This window comes from Arvicola amphibius, chromosome 4, assembly GCF_903992535.2.
Source record: "Arvicola amphibius chromosome 4, mArvAmp1.2, whole genome shotgun sequence".
NCBI classification, from domain to species: domain Eukaryota; kingdom Metazoa; phylum Chordata; class Mammalia; order Rodentia; family Cricetidae; genus Arvicola; species Arvicola amphibius.
In genome coordinates this window covers 20,731,689-20,755,343 of record NC_052050.1, presented here as the reverse complement: position 1 = coordinate 20,755,343, position 23,655 = coordinate 20,731,689, and the positions used below count along the sequence as shown (strand labels likewise).

Sequence of the window (23,655 nt, the reverse complement as noted above, 5' to 3'; positions counted from 1 at the left end):
GGAACTAGGAATGGAGAGAAAAGACGCAAGAAGAAATTAGTAAGGAGGAAGCCAATGAGAAAGATCCCCCCAGGCGACTGGGGCTTGGCTGGGATGGGCTGTGAGTAGGCAGCCAGTCTAGCCCCTCCTTTGCTACTGCCCATGCCAGCTGCCAGGCAGAGAGGAGGCCCAGAGGAGAGGGAAGCTGGGCAAAGGGGATGGCAGGCTTCCAGCTTGGCCTTGTCCAACCCTTGGGCCTTGAGGGGGAACTCTTAGGGATGGGGACTCTGATCCAGGCAAAGCTCCAGGGAGCAGGTCTGCGGCCATGACAAAGTCTGCAGGCAGATGTGAGGTTGAAAAACGCAAAAACACCCCTTCCTGGGCCTTTTTAAAAGATAGATATCCAGCCTCAGACGAGCGCCTTCTAGGTAAACAGAAGGAATGAATAGTTTATGGGTCACAGTCTGCTGATGTGACCACAGTGCCGTCCTGGGCAGGCCCCTTCTCTTCTCTGGATTGACATTTCTTACCTGCAAAGGTCGGGAAGGGGGTGGAAGGTTGAAGCATATGATTGCCAAGGTCTTCCTTGGTCCTCCTTTGAGGGGGAAGGTCACATGGTGGGGGTCATGCCAGGAGAGAGGTGGGGAGACCTTAGTGGTGGGCTTGCTCTTCTGGAATCCCCAGTCTTTCTAAAGTTTTGGCTCTACAGGGTCATAGAAGTCATTCACACCCTATCTGCTAGCATGCGCGGGCGCGAACGCTTACACACACACACATACACACACACACACACACACACACACACACACGAATGCACGCCCGCGCACACACACCATACTTTGTAAATCTACAGACAAAGGTGGCATCCACAGGTAGCTTTTTTTTTCTTCCTCCTCGCACTCTTTTTTTTTTCTTCTAGTTAACAGATGATAAAACTGAAGCCCTGGTTTGGGATTTCCAGAGGTCGGGACTTCCCAGCACCCTCAGTCGCTCCAATTCAGCTGTCCTAGGACGTTCCCCTCTCACCCCCACCCTCGGAATCGCGGGCGAGCTCAGACCGGGACTCCCGGGGGGACCTCCACCGTCGGGGCGGTCCTCTGCACGGCGCCGCCCAGCCGGGTGGTCCGTCGGTTCTCCGGTAGGGGCAGCGTACTCGCCGGAGTGGCGGCGAATGAGGGCGGAGGCAAGGAGGGAGCGACCGCCGCTGGGAGGGGTGCTGGCGCGAGCTCGCGCGCTGTGTTTGGTCTATCGGAGGCAGCTGACCTTTGAGGAGGAAATCGCTGCTCTCTGCTCCTTCCTGTAGTAACAGCCGCCGCCGCCGCCGCCGCCAAGAGCCGTCAGGAACCATCAGGAGCCCGAGCCGGGATCGACAGCCGCAGGCGTTCAGCAGCACCAGGTGGGTGGATTGGCGTGGCGTCGCTCTTGGCGCGTGGATAAGGGATCTAGGCTGCAGCCGCGTCCCTGGGACCCAGCACACTAGAGTCTCCCCGGCCTGACACGGGACAAGCATCAGTCTGGGCTTCGAATGGGAGCTTCAGAGGGATCAAGGACAAGGAACCTGTGCAGGGGTTAGACAGTAGTGGACGTGCACAATGGACAGTGACACTGTCAGGCTCCACCTGGAGCGGGCAGACACTGGAGTGCAATCCAGGGCTGCTCCAGAGGCAGTTGACCTCTCCCTGACAGTGCCAGACACGTGCCTGAGGAGACTTGAACCTCAAGTGGCGGTCGCCGCTTTGCCCTAACTTTTGGACTGGAATAGTTCCCTTCCCAAACATTGAGAGTGTGGGTCCGAGGCTGGGTGGGAAGAATTTTTGCAGTGGTTTCTAGTTGGGGGACTGTGTCCCTCTCTGTCTCTTAAGTTTCTCTTTCGATTTGTAGACGCCCCCCCCCCCCTTCTTCCTTTAGTCTGGGGATGACTCGATGGGGCGAGGGACCTGAAGAGAGGAGGGCATCTGCCTGTCTAGGTCTCCACCCCCAGCCTGGAGGGTTCCTTGTTGGAAGGGAAGGGTGGCCATCTCTTCCCGCACAGGAAAGCATGCCTGGGGTGAGGGGAGGAGCCTGGCCTCACCGCAGTCCTTAGGTCCTTTGGTGGCACTGCAAGACTCAGGCAGGCCAGAAAGTTCTGCGGAACAAATGACGGACCTTCTCCCCTAGGTGAACAGCCATGGCGGGCTGGATTCAGGCCCAGCAACTTCAGGGAGATGCGCTGCGCCAAATGCAAGTGTTGTACGGACAGCACTTCCCCATCGAGGTCCGGCACTACCTGGCCCAGTGGATAGAGAGTCAGCCATGGTAGGTGTCCTGGGGCCTAAACCTTCACCTTAAGTGCTAGTCCCTGCTATCTGGGCCAAGGGTCTCCTCTTTGTGGTTTGGTGTGACTCCGATTCTATCTGTCCTTGTGCGGAAGGGGTGGTGTCCCCAGGAAAGGGGAAGAGGGAAACGGGAGCTACTGAAGGGAGACTTTTCTAGACTTTGATGCACGGCCGCCAGGAGCGAGTCTTGTGGGTCTAGAGTGCCCTAAATCACTCTTGGTACAGTTTTTCTCTCCTTGTTATGTCCCAAGGGATGCCATTGACTTGGACAATCCCCAGGACCGAGGCCAGGCCACCCAGCTCCTGGAGGGCCTGGTGCAGGAGCTGCAGAAGAAGGCAGAACACCAGGTGGGGGAAGATGGGTTTTTGCTGAAGATCAAGCTGGGGCACTATGCCACACAGCTCCAGGTGGGTGTAAATGCTTGCCTCTGCAGGAACACCGCTGCTGTCTCTTAAGCTTTCTCTTCCAGCATCAGAACCCCTGGGAGTTTTACTGGCTTGGCCACTGAGTCACCATGTGACCAAAAGCTTACTGGCAACTTTTCTTCAATTTCCCCCACCCCCTCTTTCTAAGTCAGATTCCTTTAACATATTACAAAGCAAGAGGTGGGAGTGTATGGGGAGGGAGAAGGGGGGTGATTCCAGCACTGGGCGGGGGCGTGGAGATGGGTGAAGCAGCACTATGGACAGATCAAGCAGTAGAGAAGAAAAGAAATTGAGTCAGGTGGAACCTTCGCAGGAGAAAGGAAGACTGGCAGAGTCTAGAAATGAGGTGTAAGGCAAGCAGCCATTCCCCTTGGGGTTCATTTAGAGGCAAGAGAGCGGCTAAAGAGAGGTAGAATTGCCCCGGAGCAAGAGTGGGATAAAAGGCTTTGAATTAAAGGCTTAGAACGAGAAAGTAGCCTCCCCTTTCTATGGAGGGGCAGCGAGTTTATGGAAGCAGGAAAGGGGTGTGGGTGGCATTCATGGTCAAGCATTTATCGGAATTCACTCTTATTTCTTAGAGAGCCCCTCTTACATCCAAACGGCGGGATGCAGGGCTGGGGGAGGGGGCAGGGAGAAATAAAAGCTCATCCTAGAAAAAGGAAGAAACATCAGAAACCTGAAGGGAAACAAAATAGGAACCCAGGATCAGGTGCCTAGTGGGAAGTACCTTGATGTTGGCATCAGACGTTCCAAGTCTGTCTCTCTCTCTCTCTCTCTCTCTCTCTCTCTCTCTCTCTCTCTCTCTCTCACACACACACACACACACACACACACACACACACACACACACACATTTGCCTCAGGACATATGCCTAGCCTATCTGAACATCATTTTTCTCATCCATGACATGAGAACAGTTTGAGTTTCTGTCATAGGATTTCCATGCTTCGGAGAGTCAAAGCTGGTGGGAGGCTGGGCGTGCTTTGTATTTAGATTGTTAATTTCTAAGTTACTGTAAACCTAGTAAGAAGCTGGGGAGGGGGAAGAAGGGCAAAGGAGAGTTAGAGGTGTCTGATAATCTTGGGGCTTCCCGGGAAGAGCTGAGGCTGAGGGAATGGGCATGGTAAGGAAGGCAGCGTGGTCAGAACCAGGTGGCCACTGGTGGTTCCTGTTGTCCTCTTTCAGAACACCTACGACCGCTGCCCCATGGAGCTGGTTCGCTGTATCCGGCACATTCTGTACAACGAACAGCGGCTGGTCCGAGAAGCCAACAACGTGAGTGTCTGTAGGCATGGAGAGAAGCTGGAGAGCCATCCACGTGAATCCCTCTCTAGATCCTACCGTGTTTATGTAACACGGCTATGAGACAAGCACAAAAGAAAGAAAATGCAGGGACAAGTGTGAGAGGTGGTATATGGTAGGCTGGGGCCGGTCCCTGGCTCTCCAAGCCCCTATTTCTTCTTTCCTTTCCTTTCCTTCTCTTTCTCTTCCTTTCTTAAAAATAAGACTTATCTTATTTTTAACTGTGTGCGTACAAGTGTGCCTAATGGAAACCGGAGGCATCAGGTCCCCTGGAACTATAGGCAGTTGTGAATGTCTGATATGGGTGCTGGGAACCAAATTCGGGTCCACTGCAAGAACAGTATACATGCTCAGTATACACTGCTGAGCCATCTCTCCAGTCTCTCTTCCTTTCATTTCCCCAATTTCTTTTCTCTCTTCTTTCTTTCCTGGATTCTAATGATGAAACCCAGGGCACTGAACATGCTAAGCAAGTGCTCTCAAGCTGCATCCCCAGCTCCCACCGTTGTAGAATAGGGATAGTAATAGCGCTTGCAATGTAAGATCATCACGAGGGTTAAATGAAAGTATATGCAGTCTAAGAATGGATGGACAAAAAGCAGAAATTTTAAACACACACACACACACATGCAAATAAATCTTTTAAATAAATTTTTTGGGCCAGGCAGTGGTGGCGCACACCTTTAATACCAGCAGTCAGGAGGCAGAGGCAAGCGGATCTTTGTAAATTCAAGGCCAGCCTGGTCTGTAAGAGCTAGTTCCAGGACAGGCTTCAAAGCTACAGAGAAACCCTGTCTCACAAAAACCAAAGAAGGGGGGAGGGGAAGGGAACTGGGAGGAGGGGAGGAGGTGAAAATTTGTAAAATTATATAATAAAAAATAAATTTAAAAAACACAAACAAAGAAAAAAAAAACCAAAAGAACAACGATAAGTAAAAGTATACATCTGCAAGCGATATACCCTTGACAGCTGATAAGCTTTCGGAAACTTCATTTTAGGAAAAATAAATAAATGTCCGAGATTGTTACAAAAAAAAAAACAAAGAAGGTAAGAAAGGAAGAAGGAGGGAAGGAGGGAGGGAGGGATTTAAAAATACAATAAAAGATTAAAACAGAGCAGTTTCCACCTAGAAGGAGTCCCAGCAAAGACTGGACTGAATAAGCTGAGTGTGAAGAAGACACTGGGCAGCTGACAGGGATGTGTCCTAAGGGGGCAGAGGGGAAAGAAGGAGGGAGGACGTCTGTCCCCCAAAGTAACAGCAGCATATGTTGGGGCGGGAAGGTGTGGTGATGCCTTGTAGATGGAGACCTGCAGGTGGTTAACACAGATGGCAAGCAGAGGACCAATGTGCAAGAACCGGGAGCCAGGCGCTACATCTTCCAGCCCAGTTCTGCATCCCTGCCTTGTTGAAACTGCTCTCACAAAAGACTCTAGCTGGGTTGAGAAACACACATCCCCAACATGGGGATGGAGTGCTGCCAGAATGCTCCCAGGTTGATTGACCCACTAGTGCAAGGGGCCTGAAGCAGGCACATGCTGTGTTGTGGGGACAGATGTAGAAAGCACACAGACCTGCTGTGCCTTGACCCCGGGGAAGCTGGGAGGACATAGTCAGAGGCCACCTGCCAGGCCGAATAAAGAAGTTTGGCTTTTATTTTAAGAACACTAACTTGGAAAGTCCCCAACCACATCGTCCCCTCTCAACCAGATGTTCTAGGAATGGCAGGACTCAAAGAGGCATTCTTATGTCTCTCCTGACACTTTATTTTGGGCATCTCTGGAATGCCCCCTCCCTCCAGGTGTGAGTGAGGACATATGTGAATCCATGGGCCCTGTCTCCTACTGGGTCCCCAGCACTTAGCACAATCGGTGGCATTGGGCCAGTAGATAACTATGGAACGAGGAGGCACAGGCCTCATCCATAGGAGGAAGATCATCGGTGTGACACCTGGCCAGTGTTCGGTTCTAGTTTCTCTAAAGGAAATGTGATGGGCACGTTCAACATTCTGTGTAAAACCAGATCTGAGACAGAAATTTCTGCCCCCAAATCTGCATTATTTCCCAGGCCATTGATTTCCTTTCTCTCTTTCCTTTCTACTCCAATTCTGGCATCGACAATCCTCTGACCCTCCTTCTAAGCCTGGATTTGAAGTTTGGGGTGTCTAGTGTTGGTGCTCCCCCAGAGCACCAGGTTTCCTCCCCTCTTTTCTGTCTGGCACACTGCGCCTATCACTGCCACTCAATCTGTTCTGTTCCCAGTGCAGCTCCCCTGCTGGTGTCCTGGCTGACGCCCTGTCCCAGAAACACCTTCAGATCAACCAGACGTTTGAGGAGCTGCGCCTCATCACACAGGACACGGAGAACGAGCTGAAGAAGCTGCAGCAGACCCAAGAGTACTTCATCATCCAGTATCAGGAGAGTCTGCGGATCCAAGGTGAGGCCTGCATCACGGTCCAGGATGCCACGAGCATCTTGAGGGGGGAAGGGAGGAGCATTCTGTGATTTTCAGCAGGAGAGGAAGCTCGCCATCCCTTGGGCACTTTGTCCAAAGCTTTGTAAGAATCATCAGGCTTGGGGGGGGGGTGCTTTGAACCTTTGCTGTAGTCTAGGTTCTAGGCTAAGCTCTTTGAATGCATAATACAAAGCAACCTCACAAGGAACCTGCAGAGGGCATAGCTTGGTGTCCCTGTTTAAAAGGAAAGTTTAAAGAGGACAAATAACTTGGACTAGGTTGCCTAAAAGCTGCAGAATCAATGCGTTGCTAGAGATAAGTCATAAGACCCCCGGACCTTCCTAACCAAGAGACTCTCCCTAATCTTAGGCAGTCAGTGAAGTGTGAGCAATTAAAAGAGCATGGACCAAGAATGCTCCACCCAGAAGGATGGCATCCTCTGGTTGAGCAGGCTGAGGAGAGTTAGAAAACCAGATTTGCCTCTAGTTGAAACTCTAAGGGAATCTGGTCCTGGAGGCAAGGTGAATGTAAAACTTCTGCTAGCTCCCAGCTTCCTAGTCTGTCAATGGCTGCCTCAATAAGGGTGTGGGCAAAGAAAAATTATCTCAGAAGGAATTAGCTCCAGGTACAATTTGAGTTGTCGGGAGATTAATGTTAGAGATAGGCTGGCTCCACTCTTCCAGCGCGGACAGGCAGGGGCGTACTGCCTTTTCCTATGCCCTTATCCTTGTTTCTTAGAGACTTGGGTATCGATTTTAGTCCTTTCGCATGTATTGAGACATATAAATGTACAATCAAAACCCAACTACATAGGTTTCTATCACTTATCTCTGTAAAATATCTTTCCCAGAAACTGTAGGAAAGAGTGATTTTTGTTTTGTTGTTGAGACAAGGTCTTGCTCTGTATCCCTGGCTGACCTAGAACTCACTCTGTAGACTAGGCTGGACTCGAAATCAAGGAGAATCACCTGATGCTGCCTGCTGAATGCTGAGATTAAAAGCGTGGAAAGAGTAAATTTTATGCTTTCTCTATACATATTTTTCAAAGATATAAATCTTCCCCTACAAACCGCTTTATAGGACCCCGTGCTTCTGAAGCCTCTGTGTGTTCCTTCTGTTCACTTTGAAATTCCTCTCATCTAGCTCGGGATTAATCCCATTACCTGTGTTTTGTTTAGAAATGCATTGTTTGATTTCCCTCTGTCTACTATGTTTAGATATTGCGCTTTTACTGACTTTGATGCTATCTTTTCATTGGACTCTACCGTGACTACAGAACAGGGTTCCGTATGTTCTCGTAGCTTACAAATTTATTGGGACTTTAGGGCCAAGCGCATGCTCTGTCTTGGTGGCTAAATCTTATGTACTTGAAAAGAATGTGTCTTCTTTGATTGTCCCCTCAAACAGCCACAGCAAATTCGAGAATGTTAACATAAAAGGAAAAAACAAAGAAAAAAAAATACCCTATAATATATTTTCCAAAGCCAAATTTAGCGAGAACAGAGTGACTTTCACATGGCCATGGATGGGGGACATGGGTATGATGTTACACACCACATGGTCTAAGTATGTAGTGAGCCATGACGTCTAGCTCGTGAAGTGTTCTGATAGCCACCCAATGACAACCCCCAATGATGAGTTTCTCAGAATACATCCCCATCCTCACGCGACTCATGACTATATTTGCAAATGTCTTTCTTGTTTGCCTTGATAAAAGATAGCTGTGTATTGCTTTCAGTCGGTGGTGATGGCCTGTAACCTCTGGAAAATTCCACTGCACACTTGTTAGCAAGCAAGAGTGGAGACTCAGGGCTGGGGATGTAGCTCAGTTGGCAGAGGGCTTGCCCAGTATGATGAAGTCCTGGGTTCAATTTGTGGTCCATGCCTGTAATTCCAGTAATTGGATGGTAGAGACAGAAGGACGAGAAGTTCAAGGTCATCTTCATAGGAAGTTCAGGGCCAGCCTGGGCTATCAAAAACAGAAGGATAGAAGACTCAGGCTTAGTGGTGCATACCTATAATCTCAGCACTGGGGTCAGAGAAGGGCTTGAGGCAAGAGGATGGGGAGTTTAAAGCCAGCTTGGGCTGCATAGTAAAACCACATGTTCCACTCAAAAAACATGTCAGGGTAAATATGAACAAAATATACTATACACATATGTAAAATTCTCAAAGAGAAAATCAAAATTATTTTAAAACAAGAAAATTTTTAAAAAAAATCGTTATTACTCCCAATCACAAAGTTACCAGTTAAAATCCAAGATTTATTTATTTGCAATGATTTTTGCCCTTAGGGCACATAACACTGATAATGTAAGAAAACTCAAAAATTTTGTGGACAAATTCTTTTTTGCTGTGTTGTTTTATTTTCAGTATAGACTATGCAATTTGACAAGTTGAAAAACTTCAAACAAAAGACAAAATAAAAGCTACGGCAAGGCAATTAAGGTCTTATGACTTTATGAAAATGTTTTCCTTTGTGGGTCTTTTCTGAGGGTCTCAGCTACTTGCCAGGGGTTCCTTACATGACTCTGAGAATCACTGATTTTGGTCTGTAATTTTTAAAAAAAAAAAACAAAACTTACATTTACTTATTTATTGTGTGTGTTCATGCATGCATATGTACAGGTGTGTGAACACAGGCATATCATTGCAGGTCGGAGAACTGTTTGTGGGAGCTGGCTCTCCTCTTTCTAATGTGGATCCTTGAGATTGAACTCAGGTCCTAGTGCTTGTCAGAAAGCACCCTTACCCGTCGGTCCACCTTACCAGGCTGACCTGTTTTTGTTATTCTTGTTCCCTTTATTTAAAAGGAAATTTGTTTGAGCTGATCAGCTCCTAAAAGAGAGGCATCAAAATACCCCGCCATGATTAAACAATTGAAAACTTCTATAATGCTTTTTTTGTAGCATTTCCTTTATAAATTTTGAAGTTGCTAGCAGGTGTAGGTGGACACATTTGTGATTAGTGTGGTTTTCTAGTAATTGCCCATCAGTCTGACTTTTCTGAATGTTTTTTTTTCTTTTTTTAGGCTTTTGAGACAGGATTATGCTCTATAGCCCAGGTTGACTTTGAACTCATGATCCTCCTGTCTTAGCCTTCCAAGTGCCTGGATTACAAATGTGCTTTGTTGTGCTCATTTCTTTCTTTCTTTTTGTATTTATTTGATTTTTATTCATGTATATATGTGACTCTGTGAGCTGACAGTATAGGCAGTTGTGAGATAGGACATGGGTTCTGGGAATCAAACTGGGGTCCTCTGGAAGAACAATAGGAGCTCTTAATTGCTGAGCATCTATTATTATGCCTTTTTAAAAAAACGAAAAAGAAAATAAAACAAACCAGGATCTCATTATATAGTTTTGACTATCATGGAACTCACTCTGCAGACCAGGCTGGCTTGAACTTAGAGATTCACCTGACTCTGCCTACCAAGTGCTGGGATTAAAGACATGCGCCACCTCTCGTGTTCATTCTTAAATTTCCTTTTTATACTTCCTTCCATCTTTTCTTCTTGTGTGCATGTACGCATGTGAGCATTGGTGCCCAAGCACATTTCTGCATGTGGAGGCCAGAGGTTGAGATCTAGCGTTGTTCTCGGTTTTTCTCAACTGTAATTTTGGAGCTCTGAGCCTAGGAGATCCTCCTTCTCTGCCTCCTGCACCCCCCTCCCCTATGATGAAACTGGGGTTTCAGATGAGCACCCTCATTCTGGGCTTTTATTATGTGGATGCTGGGGATGCAAAGTTAAGTCCTTACGTTTGCAAGTAAATGCTTGACTCACTGAGCTATCTCCCTGGCCCCTTAGCCATGCTTTAAAAAATTTATACTATATCAAGACCAGTTGTAACATAAAAAGGTTTTATAATGTAGACAGCATGCTATTGAGTTTTGCTTTGTATTTTTTTCTATTTTTAAACTCAGGCAGGCCTCTGCCTCACTATGTAACTAACAATGACCTTGAACTCCCAGTTCTCCTGCCTCAACCTCCCAAGTGCTGGGATTACAGGCTCCTACCGCCAGCTACTGACAATCCATTTTAAATTGAGCTGTTCCCATTGCCTGCACACAGGTCTAGCATCAGATTTTGGGTGAGGTTTGCATCCATGTGTGTCGGTTTGCCTTTGTTTATTCCGCTCAATACTGTAAACACAGAAGGTTGGAGATGTCGTTCAGTAAAAGAACATGGGGCTGGCATGCACGGAGCCCTGGATTTGATCTCCAGCGCTACACAAAACACGAAGTACTGATCTGTTTGCAGACGGGAAGACCCAGTTCCTCCAGTGGAGCCAATAGTTGTTGTGGATCTTTTGGCCTCCATCCCAGAAACCTGTGCAATTGGACAGGAGAGACCTAAATGGAACCTTGAGGGGGAATCTGGGCCAGGGTATTGGCCCTCCTGTGTTCAGCTGGACGTTTTGAATCTGGGCAGTGCACCTCCCGCCCACCACATTACAGGAAGATGGGAACCATATTTCTAAATTCTAGGTGTGGGCTTGTCTTGGTTGTCTAGTGCTGCTATTGTCTGCTCCAGCTTGTGTGTCCCTGGGGCAAGAACCAGGTCAGTGTGACATGGTTCTCAGAGGCCAGCCAGGAACTTGAATAAGACATGCCAGTGTGCACAATTTCTTGACTAGACCCGAGTAAGGATTCAGGGAGGCTCAAGGGCCACTAAAGACAGTGATAAATGCCAGCATCCAGGGTCTTTAACTGTGGGACAGGAGAGGGTGGCCTGCAGTGGAAACGTACAGGCAGTTTCAACCCTGAATGTCTTTGATGCTGAGCTGAGCCGAGCTGCTGAGTTTGTTCCCTGCATGACTTTGACCTACCCATGTCTTGGGATTTTTTTTCTCAAATGTTAGAAAGGTGCTGGGCTGAAGGTTGCGGATATGGCTCAGGTGGGGGAGCGCTTGCCTAACATGCAGGAAGTGGCTCAATTCCATGTACCACATACAGCTGGATGTGGTGGCCTACGGCTGTGGTCCCGCACTTTCAAAGGTAGACTCAGGAGAATAAATGCTCAGTGATTATTCCCAGCTATGCAGTGAGTTTGAGGCCATCCTCAGCTTTATGATCTGTGTCAACACCCAACCCCCGGCTCAACTCATACAAGTGCACACACATATACCACACAAGCGCGTACACACACACACAGAGAGATGCACACGCATGGATAAGGATGTTAAGGCCTCTCTCACCACCTGTTCCTGCCATCCACGGGCTTCCCAATGTCACCTCTCAGTCACTGTCACCTCTCACCTTGCTCCTTATGACAATCTTGCTGATGGTATTCCAGGGGATCTTGGAAAAACTCATGTCTGTCTGTCCATCTGTCTCTCTTTCCTTCTTAGTTGAGTGCTCAGCTGTGCTGGTGGCTCCCACACTAGTCAGGCATCATGGGCACCATGCAGTCCCAGCCAGATTCATTGCTCCTGAGAAAACTACTGAGCTGAAGGGCTGAATGGAGGAGATGAAAGAGCCAGGGCCTCTGGATGGGGCTCCCACGTCAGGGATGGGGCTGAGGAGGTCTAGTCTCTGCCACCCCTCATTTCGGACTGCCGTCTGTCCCCTAATTAGGACCAAACTGCAAAGATCTTACATAAAACAGACAGTTCTCAGAAAAAAAAAGTCTCATCGTTTTTTTTAAATCTCCATATTAGCCCACTGAGCTGGTGTCCGTATTTTCCCATTTTTACAAATGGGGAAACCGAGGCACAGGAAAGCAAAGGATTTTCCCATCTTTACCCAGCTTTTAAACAGCAGGGCTACTTGTACCCATCTCCAAGCCCCGTGGGAAGGGCCTGCTGACAGCCATGTGAGGCAGACAAGGGTCACCACACGGGACCAACCCTCTTCTGCTTCATTCTGGACACCCGCTTCTGCTGCCCAGGGGAGATTCATTCAGGAGGCTTGTGAACAATTCTGAGGGAATACCACTGGGCACTCATGCCTGGTAGGAACCCTGACTTGTCACCTATGGGATGCCTGACTCTGAGAAGCCCTTCAGAACATGTGACTGCAGATCCTCTAGGGTTCCCACCAGACACAAGAGATGATGGTGGTGGGTGTCCTGTCCCCTCCTCCAGCTCAGTTTGCCCAGCTGGCCCAGCTGAACCCCCAGGAGCGCATGAGCCGGGAGACAGCCCTCCAGCAGAAGCAAGTGTCCCTGGAGGCCTGGCTACAGCGGGAGGCACAGACACTGCAGCAGTACCGTGTGGTTAGTGCATCCTGCATCCCTCTGCCCCTGGGAAGGATGCTCTGTCACCTGAGATTCAGGGCGCCAGGTAGGGCGCAGAGCCAAGATGAGAACAGATCCCCCCTTTCCTGGGGTACACATGCGGTGGAGCAGGTGGAGAGGGAAGGGCCAAACCCTGGGTCCTAGGCCAGGCTCTATGGACTGCTCCCCGGGAGCCAGAAGGCCTCTGTGTCCTCACGCAGGAGTTGGCTGAAAAGCACCAGAAAACCCTGCAGCTGCTGAGGAAGCAACAGACCATCATCCTGGATGACGAGCTGATCCAGTGGAAGCGGCGGCAGCAGCTGGCTGGGAACGGGGGTCCCCCTGAGGGCAGCCTGGATGTGCTGCAGTCCTGGTAAGGGTGGGAGGTGGCCAGGGTGGGCAGGGGCTTGGGCAGTGGTGCCAGCTGCCTCTGTCCCTGTGTTGGCCCGAGCAACAGGTTCCCACTGTCTGGGACAACTCTCACTTTATCAATGTCTGGGCTCCTGATGGACTTGGCTCCTCAGACCCGTGCCACCTCCCCTAGGGGACAGTGGTGCCTTGGAATGGACAGGGCTACTCCTGAGCTCGCTGGTTCCAAGTTGGGGTCACCCTGTCTGTCCTCTGCTTTTGGAAAGTGGGACTCTGTGCCTGTGCAAGGTAGTGGTGACCAACGCCAGCACCTAGGGGTAATGAGAGGAGTTTTGTTGGGGGGAACAGTGTCATGTGATCTCCTCCCAGGCCTGTGCTGGAACAGAGGTCACCATTCCTCTGAGGGTCCTGGGCTCCTTGCAGGTGTGAGAAGCTGGCCGAGATCATCTGGCAGAACCGGCAGCAGATCCGCAGAGCTGAGCACCTCTGCCAGCAGCTGCCCATCCCAGGCCCCGTGGAGGAGATGCTAGCCGAGGTCAATGCCACCATCACAGACATCATCTCAGCCCTGGTTACCAGGTGACTGCTGCCTCCTGGCCATGCTCAGAGGGACATGGCAGTTCCTGAGGGGTGGGCCTGTTGAGACCCAAGGGCTGTCCAGACCCAGAGCTCTGCCCCAGTCCTGCTCCTCCACCTTCCCCCACCCACTGTGGCCCTAGTTGCTCTGCTGCTGTGACTGTCCTGGCCCAGTGTGCATTGGGGACACTGCAGGAAGCACCATGGGGTCCAGCCTCCCTCACACCTGTCTCCAACCCCCATGTCCTCCAGGGAACAGAGGCCAGGCCCCTCCTCCCCTGCCTGTCTTCCTTCTCCTAGCAGGCCCCACAGGAAGGTCCTCCCCTCCTAGCTGACCTCCCAGAGCTCTCCCCTGAGCCAGCATCCAGTCACCTGTGTGGTCCCTTGTGTCCCCTGCAGCACTTTCATCATCGAGAAACAACCTCCTCAGGTCCTGAAGACCCAGACCAAGTTTGCAGCCACCGTGCGCCTGCTGGTGGGCGGGAAGCTGAATGTGCACATGAACCCCCCGCAGGTGAAGGCAACCATCATCAGCGAGCAGCAGGCCAAGTCCCTGCTCAAGAACGAGAGCACCCGCAAGTGAGTGTTCTGTCCCTCTGTACTGGGTTTGGGTGCTGTTTCTCTTGCTCAGGTGGGGCCTATATGGGTGCCCTTCCAGGCATTCTTGTGCCCCCTCTGAGTGCTGTCCCAGCCTTGCCTGTGTCTAATACTTAGGGCAGCCAACACTGAACTGCTGTGTGGTCCAAGCATTTGTGCTGAGCAGTAGACACGCCACTGTGATCCAAAGAGAACCTGCTGCTCTCTTAACCCGACCACTGGCCTGCAGAGCAGATGGCGTTCAATGATCTACGATTGCTGGCACAGCCGTATGACATACAGGCACACACATGTACAGGGGCTCATGTTGCTGGTGGTTGCTAGCTTGAGCCTGGAGTGGGTGGGTTAATACATCCTTATATTTCTGGTCCTTGGGAGGCAGAGGCAGGAAGATCAAGAGTTCAAAGTCAGCCTAAGCTCCATAGTCAGTTGAATGCCTGCTTGGACAGCTGGAGACTCTGTCAAAAAAAAAAACAAACCAGACAAACAAAGTCAGCCAGATGTGGTGGTGCATACTTTGATGCCAGTCTCAGGAGGCAGAGGCAAGTGGATCTCTGTAAGTTTAAGACAAGCCTGGTCTATATAGTTTCAGACCAACCAGGGCTAAGCAGTCAGACCGTCTTAAAAAATAAACAAAACTCCCTGAAGAGTCCTATCAGAGAAGCCGTTGGACAGGGATTTGCTAGTGTCCGGGTTGGAAAGAAAGGGGTTGTTTGTTTTTCAGTCAGAACCCACATGTTGAGTGTAGAGAGGCAAGTGAGACCCGAGAAACACATCCTGAAAAGCTATCCATGTAGTGCACGGATGCACTGGCATGAGCGGGGAGATACAGGAGGCTCGTCTCATCACTGATGGCCCCATTAACAACATGTCTCCCGGACCCAGAGATGTCAGTCGTTGACCCTTGCCTCCTAGTGTGCACAAAGCCCTGGTGCAGACCCCGGCATCACACTGTGGAGCCGGGCTCCCTCTCTTTGCAGTGAGTGCAGCGGCGAGATCCTGAACAACTGCTGCGTCATGGAGTACCACCAGGCCACGGGCACCCTCAGCGCCCACTTCAGGAACATGGTGAGGCCGGGTCTGCCCAGGGCAGGGGCCTGGTGGCCGTTACTCCCTGTCTTATACTGGTTCCCCCTCCCCCCCGCTCTGCAGTCCCTGAAAAGAATCAAGCGAGCCGATAGGCGTGGCGCGGAGTCTGTGACAGAGGAGAAGTTCACGGTCCTGTTTGAGTCCCAGTTCAGCGTTGGCAGCAATGAGCTCGTGTTCCAGGTGAAGGTGAGGCTCCCGCTGCTCCATCCGTGAAAGCCCCCTGGCTTAGTGAAGGGACCTGCCCACAGTGACCTGGGGCGGGAAAGCTGCAGACTGAGCTGGGTGTGATGGTGTATACCTGAAATCCCGGGAGTTGGGAGCTAAACAAGAGGATCACAAGTTCAGAGCTAGCCTGAAATCATGTCTCAAAAGCAAAATATTGGGGACTAGAGGACTGGAGAGATGGCTCGGTGGTTAAGAGCACAGGCTGCCCATCCAGAGGACCTGAGTTCAATTTCCAGCACCTACATGGCAGCTCACAATACATCTGTGACTCCAATTCCAGGGGAATCCAGTGCCCTCTTCTGACCTCTATGGACAATGCATGAACTTGGGGCACATACACATATGTAGACAAAACACTCTTACACATAAAATATTTTTTTAAAAAGGAGCTGGATATTTCAGCAGCACTTAGCAGAGCATTTGCTGTCTTTTCAGAGGACCCAGGTTCTGTTCTCAGTACCCACACAGGGCAGCTCACAACAACCTTTTAAAAACAAAGAAAAATGTGGAGCTTGCAAGATGGCCTAGCAGGTGTAAGCTATTGCTCTACAAGCTCAACATCCTGAATTTGAAGCCTGGAACCCACACTAGATGGGGAAAATAGACTCCTGAAATAGTTGTCCTTTGATATTCCTATGCATGCTATAGCGCTCTCTCTCTCTCCCACTCCCTCTCCCTCTCCCTCTTCCTCTCCCTCTCTCCCTCCCTCCCTCCCCGCCCCTCTCTCTCTCTCTCACACACACACATACAAATTTATAATAATAAATAAAATAGAACTTAGCAAGCAGGCTAGGAATCTATCTCAGCCGATATAATGTCTGCCTAGCATGCAGGAAGCCCTGGGTTTGATCCCCAGCACCATATAAAACCAGTAATAGTGGTGCATGCCTGGAACCCAAAGGTGTACTCAGGAAGATCAGAAATTCAAGGTCATCCTCGGTTACACAGGGAGTTCAAGGCCAGCCTGGGATACACAAGACCCTGTTTACAAAACAACACAACAACAAAAAGCGTATCTAATATAATACAATACAAAGCATCACAGGGCTCTTGCCTCAGCCCAGTTACCCTGCAATGCCCTGAGAACCCACTTTGATTCTGCAGGTACCTGTTTGATGCGTCCATCACCATATTACTTGGGCAAGAGACTAAGAAGAAATATATCCTCAGGGGTCTCTGTTTTTGTTTTAGAGTGGTCTTGTTATATAGCCTAGACTAGCCTTGACTTCTCAGTCCTTCTGCCTCAAACGTGAGCCAGCTGAGCCAGCGAGCCTAGCTCGGGACTGTTGGGAAGGGCTTGTGGCTGAATAGTGCGCGTGGGATAAGGGTTTGGAGTTTTGCTTATTCAGACTGTGTTGAAACCCTTCAGTTCTTACTCTATGGCTTCCACAGACCCTGTCCCTCCCTGTGGTTGTCATCGTTCACGGCAGCCAGGACCACAACGCTACTGCCACCGTGCTGTGGGACAATGCCTTTGCTGAACCAGTGAGTTCTCTTGGGCCCCCCACCTTGGCCCTCAGGCCCTAAACTGTCCCCGGGTTAGTCCAACTCTGTAGGCCCCAGAGCTGAGCTGGACAGCGAGGTAGGCAGCCTGAGGTAGTTGCCTGTCTGCTGGTCTGGCCTAAGGCCCTGGCTAGGTTTCAGGACTCAGAATTGGCTAACGTCTCCAAGGAATGGGGCTGGTTTCTGCGTCTGCCTTTGCTTTCCTTTTCCCTGTGGCTGGGGTTCCTGACCACTGTACTCAGCCCCCGGTCTGGGCCTTTGCTTCTGCTGGACTCTACTATCTCCCTCCCTCCTCCCTTTTGTCTTCCGTTCCCCATCCCATAGAGAATCCCTAAAACCTCCTGACACAGTCGTGGAGCTGTGTTTTCATTCCCACACCTCCACTCTGGTGTAAAAGATGATTTATGTCAGGGCTGGTCCCCGACAATTCCCCTCTGTGTTTGTATGTTCTTTCTGGATGATTCTCAGCCCTGCCTGTCTCTCAGTCTCTGTGTATCTCACGCATGCGTGAGTGTGCATGAGTGGGCGTGAGTGTGTGCGTGTTTATGTGTGGACATTTCCAGCTCCCTTAGTCTGCCTTTTCGTCTCCTTTCTTCTCGCCCTCTCAGGGCAGGGTGCCATTTGCCGTGCCTGACAAGGTGCTGTGGCCGCAGCTGTGTGAAGCGCTCAACATGAAATTCAAGGCCGAAGTGCAGAGCAACCGGGGCCTGACCAAGGAGAACCTGGTGTTCCTGGCTCAGAAACTGTTCAACAGCAGCAGCAGCCACCTCGATGACTACAACAGCATGTCCGTATCCTGGTCCCAGTTCAACCGGGTGAGCGGCCGGCTGCCAACCATCTGCCGGACACCATCGGGATCCTGTCATACGTTCTCTTAGCGTAAAGTCAGGCTACCACCCTCAGAGGGTGACCCTCTACCCTAACCACACTCCCTGTAATCAGGATAGGTTGGCTCTCAGACTACGGAGGCCATGAGTATCATGGTCAGTCACGTGAGCCACAGTAGGAGGAGAGAACCCCAGAGCAGGGACCCACTGGTGGGCTTGTCACTTTCTTTGTGTTTCAGTGAAGGAATGAGGGGAGAATGACCTTGACTTTGGTGGGTCTTTCCAGCCCATACAAGTCCTCATAGCCTCTGTCCCTCCCACAGGACTAGCCCTTGTATAGAAGCATGAGAACTTGAGTGGGTGGGGTGCCAGAACCTGACCCTCGAGGAGAGTTGGGATCAGGCATGGCGGGAGCTAAGGGCACCAACTCCTGGGCCGCTGTGACTCGGGGTGTCCTGGGGCTCACAGGAGAACTTGCCAGGTTGGAACTACACCTTCTGGCAGTGGTTTGATGGGGTGATGGAGGTGCTGAAGAAACATCACAAGCCCCACTGGAATGACGGGTGAGGAGCAGGGCCCTGGGGGCAGCAGGTGGGTAGAGGACTCTGGGAATGGTGTCTGCTTACCCAGCGGTGACGCCAAACGTACTACACCCCCAGGGCCATCTTAGGCTTTGTGAATAAGCAACAGGCCCACGACCTGCTCATCAACAAGCCAGATGGAACCTTCCTACTGCGCTTCAGCGACTCAGAAATTGGAGGCATCACCATTGCCTGGAAGTTTGACTCTCGTGAGTTCCCGTCTCCTCGTCCCACACCTAACCCCATGAGCCCTGTCTTATATTGCCTCACTCCCATATCCATGAGTTCCCCCCGCCGTCCTTAGCAGTCACCCACTTTCAGGAGAGGCAGGAGCTGAGCTCAAGGTATGGGAGGCACGGGAAGGAAGATGGTGCCTCTTCCCAATACTTTTAAGTTCTCCCAGAACCTAAAACCACTGACTCCACAGACAGCAGACACCTGGCGAGTCCCCGCAACTTCATGCCATCCATGCCTCTTCCATGCCCAGTTGGCTGAGTCTCAACATTGCAGATGAACCCCCTCCCCTGCATGCTGGAGCAGGAAGGCTAGGGTTGCAGTGCATGCTGGGAAAGGCTATGCTCTTTCAGCAATCCTTCCCACAACCCCACAACCATGATCCTTTCATGAGGGCAGCTTGAAATGACTTGTCCCTTTTACAGCGGACCGAAACCTCTGGAATCTGAAGCCGTTCACCACGCGAGATTTCTCCATACGGTCCCTGGCTGACCGACTGGGGGACCTGAGCTACCTCATCTATGTATTCCCAGACCGACCCAAGGATGAGGTCTTTGCCAAGTACTACACTCCTATACTTGGTGCGTCCAGCTGCCAGGAGAGCTGAGTAGGGGCATCTCCTCTGTGGGCTTTGGATCTCAGCATGGAGGGTTTCAGCGCTCACACCTGAGGAGAGAAAGTGAAACTTGTCGTCCCCGCCCTCGCCCCAATTTATTTCTCTGCTGAGTAGAAAGCTAAGTTCTCAATTCAACATCCGCACGCAGAGAGGAGGCAGAACTGTCCAGAGAGAAGCAGGGGTCATTCCCACCAAGAGTTACTTTCCTGCCCTCTAGTCGGCAGCTCTCACCACTTCCCACGTCCCCCGCAGCCCGCCCCAAGTTAAAGAGAGGAGCAAAACGGACTCGCTCGCCTTTTCTATCTGCTCAGTCCATTGCTGGAGTTTGCATCTTCTTGATGCCATTTGCTTTGCAGGTGTGCAAGCAGCTAGGAAAGAAACCAGGAGTGGGCATAGAAGCCAAGGGTCTCAGAGACCCTCTGGCTGGATCCATCAGCGGGAGGGTTATTGGAAGTCCTTGGGAACTTTCATCCCTGGAAAAGCTCCAGGGTGGTGTGGGCAGGGGGCAATGGCATGTTCTTCTCACTGTGTTCCCCCTTCTCCACCCCCACAGCAAAAGCAGTGGATGGGTACGTGAAGCCACAGATCAGACAAGTGGTCCCCGAGTAAGTTGTCCAGAGCCCAGTGGTGGGTCTTCTATTGCCTCTTGAGTCTCTGCTTGCTCTTCCTCCAACACTGGGAAATGTGGCTTAGCCCCTGAGAAGGAAAGAGTACCCAGGATTCCATAGGCAGCCTGAGCCCCCGGAGACCAATGGGGACACTTTGGCCAGAAGCCCCTCTCCTGGCGTCACTGGTCTCTCTGGCCACTGAGGCTGTGTTCCGCTTCCTTTCATAGGTTTATCAATGCATCTGCAGATGCTGGAGCCAGCGCCACCTACATGGACCAGGCCCCATCTCCAGTGGTGTGCCCCCAGGCTCATTACAACATGTACCCACAAAAGTAGGTCCTGTTTTCATGGGGGGGGTCCATGGAGAGGAACTGGGGTTTGGCCTCAGGCCGGACCCCTGGAGGACTGAGGGACAGAGGAATCCAGAGGTTGCTGGGATTTGACTCCATCCAGCCTAGGCCCAGGGTCTAGTCTGGCCCAAGTGAAAGGGAGGTGAAGTCAACCAGGAAAATACACAGAGCTTTTTGAAGCTAGACAACCAGGATCCCGTCTTCATCCTGGTTCAGTCTATGTGAGCCTGAGAAATCTTTCTTGGATGCGCAGTTCCCTCATGTATAAACTAGAGGTGACAGGCGTTTCTGCCCCCATGGAATTGGCATCAGAAACACAAACAAGATGGTGCGGTAAAATTTTTATGTATTAAATTGTCAGAAGGGCTTGAGACAGTGCCACTGTTGTTGGGAGGATTCTAAGGTGGGAGCAGAAGGGAATGGGGGGGTCCTTTCTAAGCTAAGGTAGCCTAGGCTGGATGGCTGGAACTGGGGGAGGCAGCCCATTGCAGTCTGACTACTGCACATGTGGAAGTCCCAGAGAGCCTTTTAATTTTAAAGTTTTAAAGCATGTGGGTGTGTGGGTGTGTGTGTGCGCGCGCGCAAATGTGAACCTGTGGAGGCCGGAACAGGGCATCAGAATTCCTGCAGCTGGAATGACAAGCGATTATGAACTGCTTGTATTTTTAATTTTTAAAACTATGTGGGGGGGCAGGGATGGTAACTTGTGTGACTTAGTTCTTTCCCTCCACCGTGTGGGTTCCAGGACTGAACTCAAATCGCCAGGATTGATTTGTTGTTGCCGAGTGTCACTGAGCCATGTCACCAGCTTCTGGGATTTTTTTTTGTTGCTATTATTATTTATGTATATGGTATATATCTGTGTTTACGTGGCTCTATACGTATGTGCTTGTGTGGGTCACGCATGTGAAGGCCAGCGGTCGACATCTCAATTACTTCCCACCTTATTTTCTGATTCTGTCTTCTAGTGACCCTGACGCTCATCCATTTGTCTAAGCTGGCTGGCCAGTGAGTCCCAAAGATCCTCCTGCCTCTGCCCGCCCCACCTCCCAGTGCTGGGCTTACAGACAGGCACTGCCACACCCAGCTTTTTATGTGGGCGCTGCAGATCTTAACTCAGGTCCTCACACTTGCGAAGCAGTCCGTTAACTGTCTGAGCGAGCCACCTTTCAAAGTCCTAACACAAAGAGATCCTACTTGATGGCCTCAGCACTCAGGAGCTGGGCTCTGATTCTTTAAGACAGGGTTTGTGTAGCCCTGGCTAGCCCGGAACTCACTCTGTAGTCCAGGCTGGAACTCACAGAGATCCACCTGTCTCTGCCTTACAAGTGAGTGCTGGGATTAAAAGCCTGCACCTCCACCTCCAGCCAAGACCTAGATTCTGATTCCAGCTGCAGGTGGCCCAGAACAAACTTCCTTATTCCTAATGCTCACCTTAAGGTGGTCTGAGGGTTAGTCTTAAGTGACCCAAAGCTACCAGAGTGACTTGGTGGACGGTGTGATAGTATATGTAAGTGCACATCCCAGAGTGAGTGGTAGAACCCTCTGGCCAATCACCTTGGCTTACAGAAGAGTCCAGGTGAGGGAAAATGAACTCCTTGAGGTCATGAAATGAAATGATATCAAGAGATATGAGTGGCACTAGGCTGTCTCCCAGGAGCCAGTGACTACTGTCCAGCCTGGTGGGAGTCCCAGCCAGAGTGCTACTGGTCCTGTCTCTACGAGACTCTGGTCTTTGTGAGGAGCAGATGGAAGATTCTCTATGGGGGCTTGGAGCCATGAGACCGGCCAGGTTCCCCAACATCCCTCTCTTTGCCAGCTCCGACCAAGATGGAGAATTTGACCTGGATGAGTCCATGGATGTTGCCAGGCATGTGGAAGAGCTCTTACGCCGGCCCATAGACAGCCTCGACCCCCGCCTCTCCCCACCCGCTGGCCTCTTCACCTCTGCCAGAGGCTCCCTGTCCTGAACCCTGGAACGCCACACTTCTCCTGGAAAACCACCTTCAATGTGAAGAGCCCACGTCAGTGTGACTGTAGTATCTCTGTATATACCGACGGCGTTGCACACATGCGTGTGTGTTGGTGCAATAAGCAGTGGCAACGCCGCCTTTACCCACACAGTTCTGTGTCTGTGGCTAAGGAAGTGGTGGCCTTTTCGTTCAGGCCTCAAGGTCCCAAGAGCTGGACCTCTCATTCCAGACAAACCTCTTCCTCCTGTGTCTTTCATCGGTTCAGTGGCTATTGAAGTGAAGCAATTCTAGAAAAGGAAGGAAGGCAGGCAGGTTTAGGCAACCAAGCTGGAGTTTCAGTCCTGAGCTAGAAACTTCACCCGTGTTGGTATGGAGCTGGCATGCGCATGTGCCAGCCTAACCGATGCTCTCCCTCCCTAGGGAGACTTTGTGAGTCCTCAGTGTGCCTAGGCCGCAACCATGGAAACAGCAGCCCTGGGTTAATCTGAGTCAGGGCTACCGAGCTGAGTAGGTTGGTTCTTGGTCTCTTATCTTTGAGCCAGGGTGAACACGGGCTTCAATGGCCTTGACCATATTCCCAACATCCATTTCTTCCCCATCTAATATCCTCATTCTTCCATACAGACTCAACGTTCTCACTGTGGGTTTTTGTTTCATTTGTTTTATGAGATAGGGTCTGCCCATGTAGCCCAGGCTGGCCATGAATGATCCTCTTGCCTCCGCTTTTGGAATGCAAGGATTACGGGCATGCAAGACCACATTTCAGCCTTTCATTTCCTGTTTGCAACCTTGCTTATTATCAGAAAGGAGGGGAATATTAAATGTCGAGGACCAGGAGACCTGGGGAGAAAAACCTGTGGCGCCAGAGAAGCGAGAGAGCAGCTGAGCTGCGTACTGCAGGCAGCACAATCTGCAAGGTCAGGCAGAAGTGCGCTTGCTTGCTCTCAATCGGTGGGTACCTCTGATGGGAGGCAGAACCCGGAACAGGCCCTTCAGTGTTGCATCATGGGCTGTGGTCTAAGAAGGCCTCTCACCAGCTCCTCCCTCTGAGGCTCTGACAAGGCAGTCAGGGTTGGCTGACTAGGAGCCTGGTTTCAGGTTCTCTGAAAGAAGCGGAGGATGAGCAGAGCGATTCTTTTTATATTTTGTACATAGATCTCACATTTATGTAAACAGTGTTTTTGAATAAAGTTTTTGTCGTTGTTGTTTTGGTAGATTCACCAGTCTGCCTCCTGTTTTAGTGGGCTACTGATGGGTAGAGTGATGGACTTTGAAGTGGGCCATTCCCAGTTTAGCTTGGAGTACCCTCCACTTTGCTGGGATCTCAAGGGTGCTGCTGCCCTAGAACGGTGTCAGAAGGCTAAAGAACTGTGTGTGTGCGCGTGTGTGCGTATGCGTGTGTGTGTGTACGTGT

The 23,655-nt window shown here is 50.8% G+C and overlaps 1 protein-coding gene across 1 annotated transcript; it reads left to right on the top strand.

Moving 5' to 3' along the window:
• The first annotated feature begins 1,223 nt into the window (after window positions 1–1,223).
• Window positions 1,224–23,461, top strand: LOC119812127 (signal transducer and activator of transcription 5A). Its single transcript, XM_038326532.1, has 19 exons — window positions 1,224–1,375; window positions 2,137–2,274; window positions 2,546–2,702; window positions 3,907–3,996; window positions 6,284–6,458; window positions 12,563–12,693; window positions 12,915–13,066; window positions 13,486–13,641; window positions 14,038–14,217; window positions 15,216–15,303; window positions 15,388–15,510; window positions 16,942–17,034; window positions 17,661–17,867; window positions 18,348–18,442; window positions 18,539–18,669; window positions 19,120–19,275; window positions 19,864–19,915; window positions 20,146–20,250; window positions 22,088–23,461. Exons 2-19 carry the CDS (start codon window positions 2,147–2,149, stop codon window positions 22,236–22,238), a joined length of 2,370 nt encoding a protein of 789 aa, XP_038182460.1. The 5' UTR covers window positions 1,224–1,375; window positions 2,137–2,146; the 3' UTR covers window positions 22,239–23,461.
• The last annotated feature ends 194 nt before the right edge of the window (window positions 23,462–23,655 follow it).

Bases quoted from the DNA above. Each gene is read 5' to 3' on its own strand.
- LOC119812127 (XM_038326532.1), top strand. From the start codon at position 2,147: ATGGCGGGCTGGATTCAGGCCCAGCAACTTCAGGGAGATGCGCTGCGC. The intron at 12,694-12,914 runs GTTAGTGCATCC...GTCCTCACGCAG, and splicing joins CACTGCAGCAGTACCGTGTG to GAGTTGGCTGAAAAGCACCA. The intron at 19,916-20,145 runs GTAAGTTGTCCA...TTCCTTTCATAG, and splicing joins ATCAGACAAGTGGTCCCCGA to GTTTATCAATGCATCTGCAG.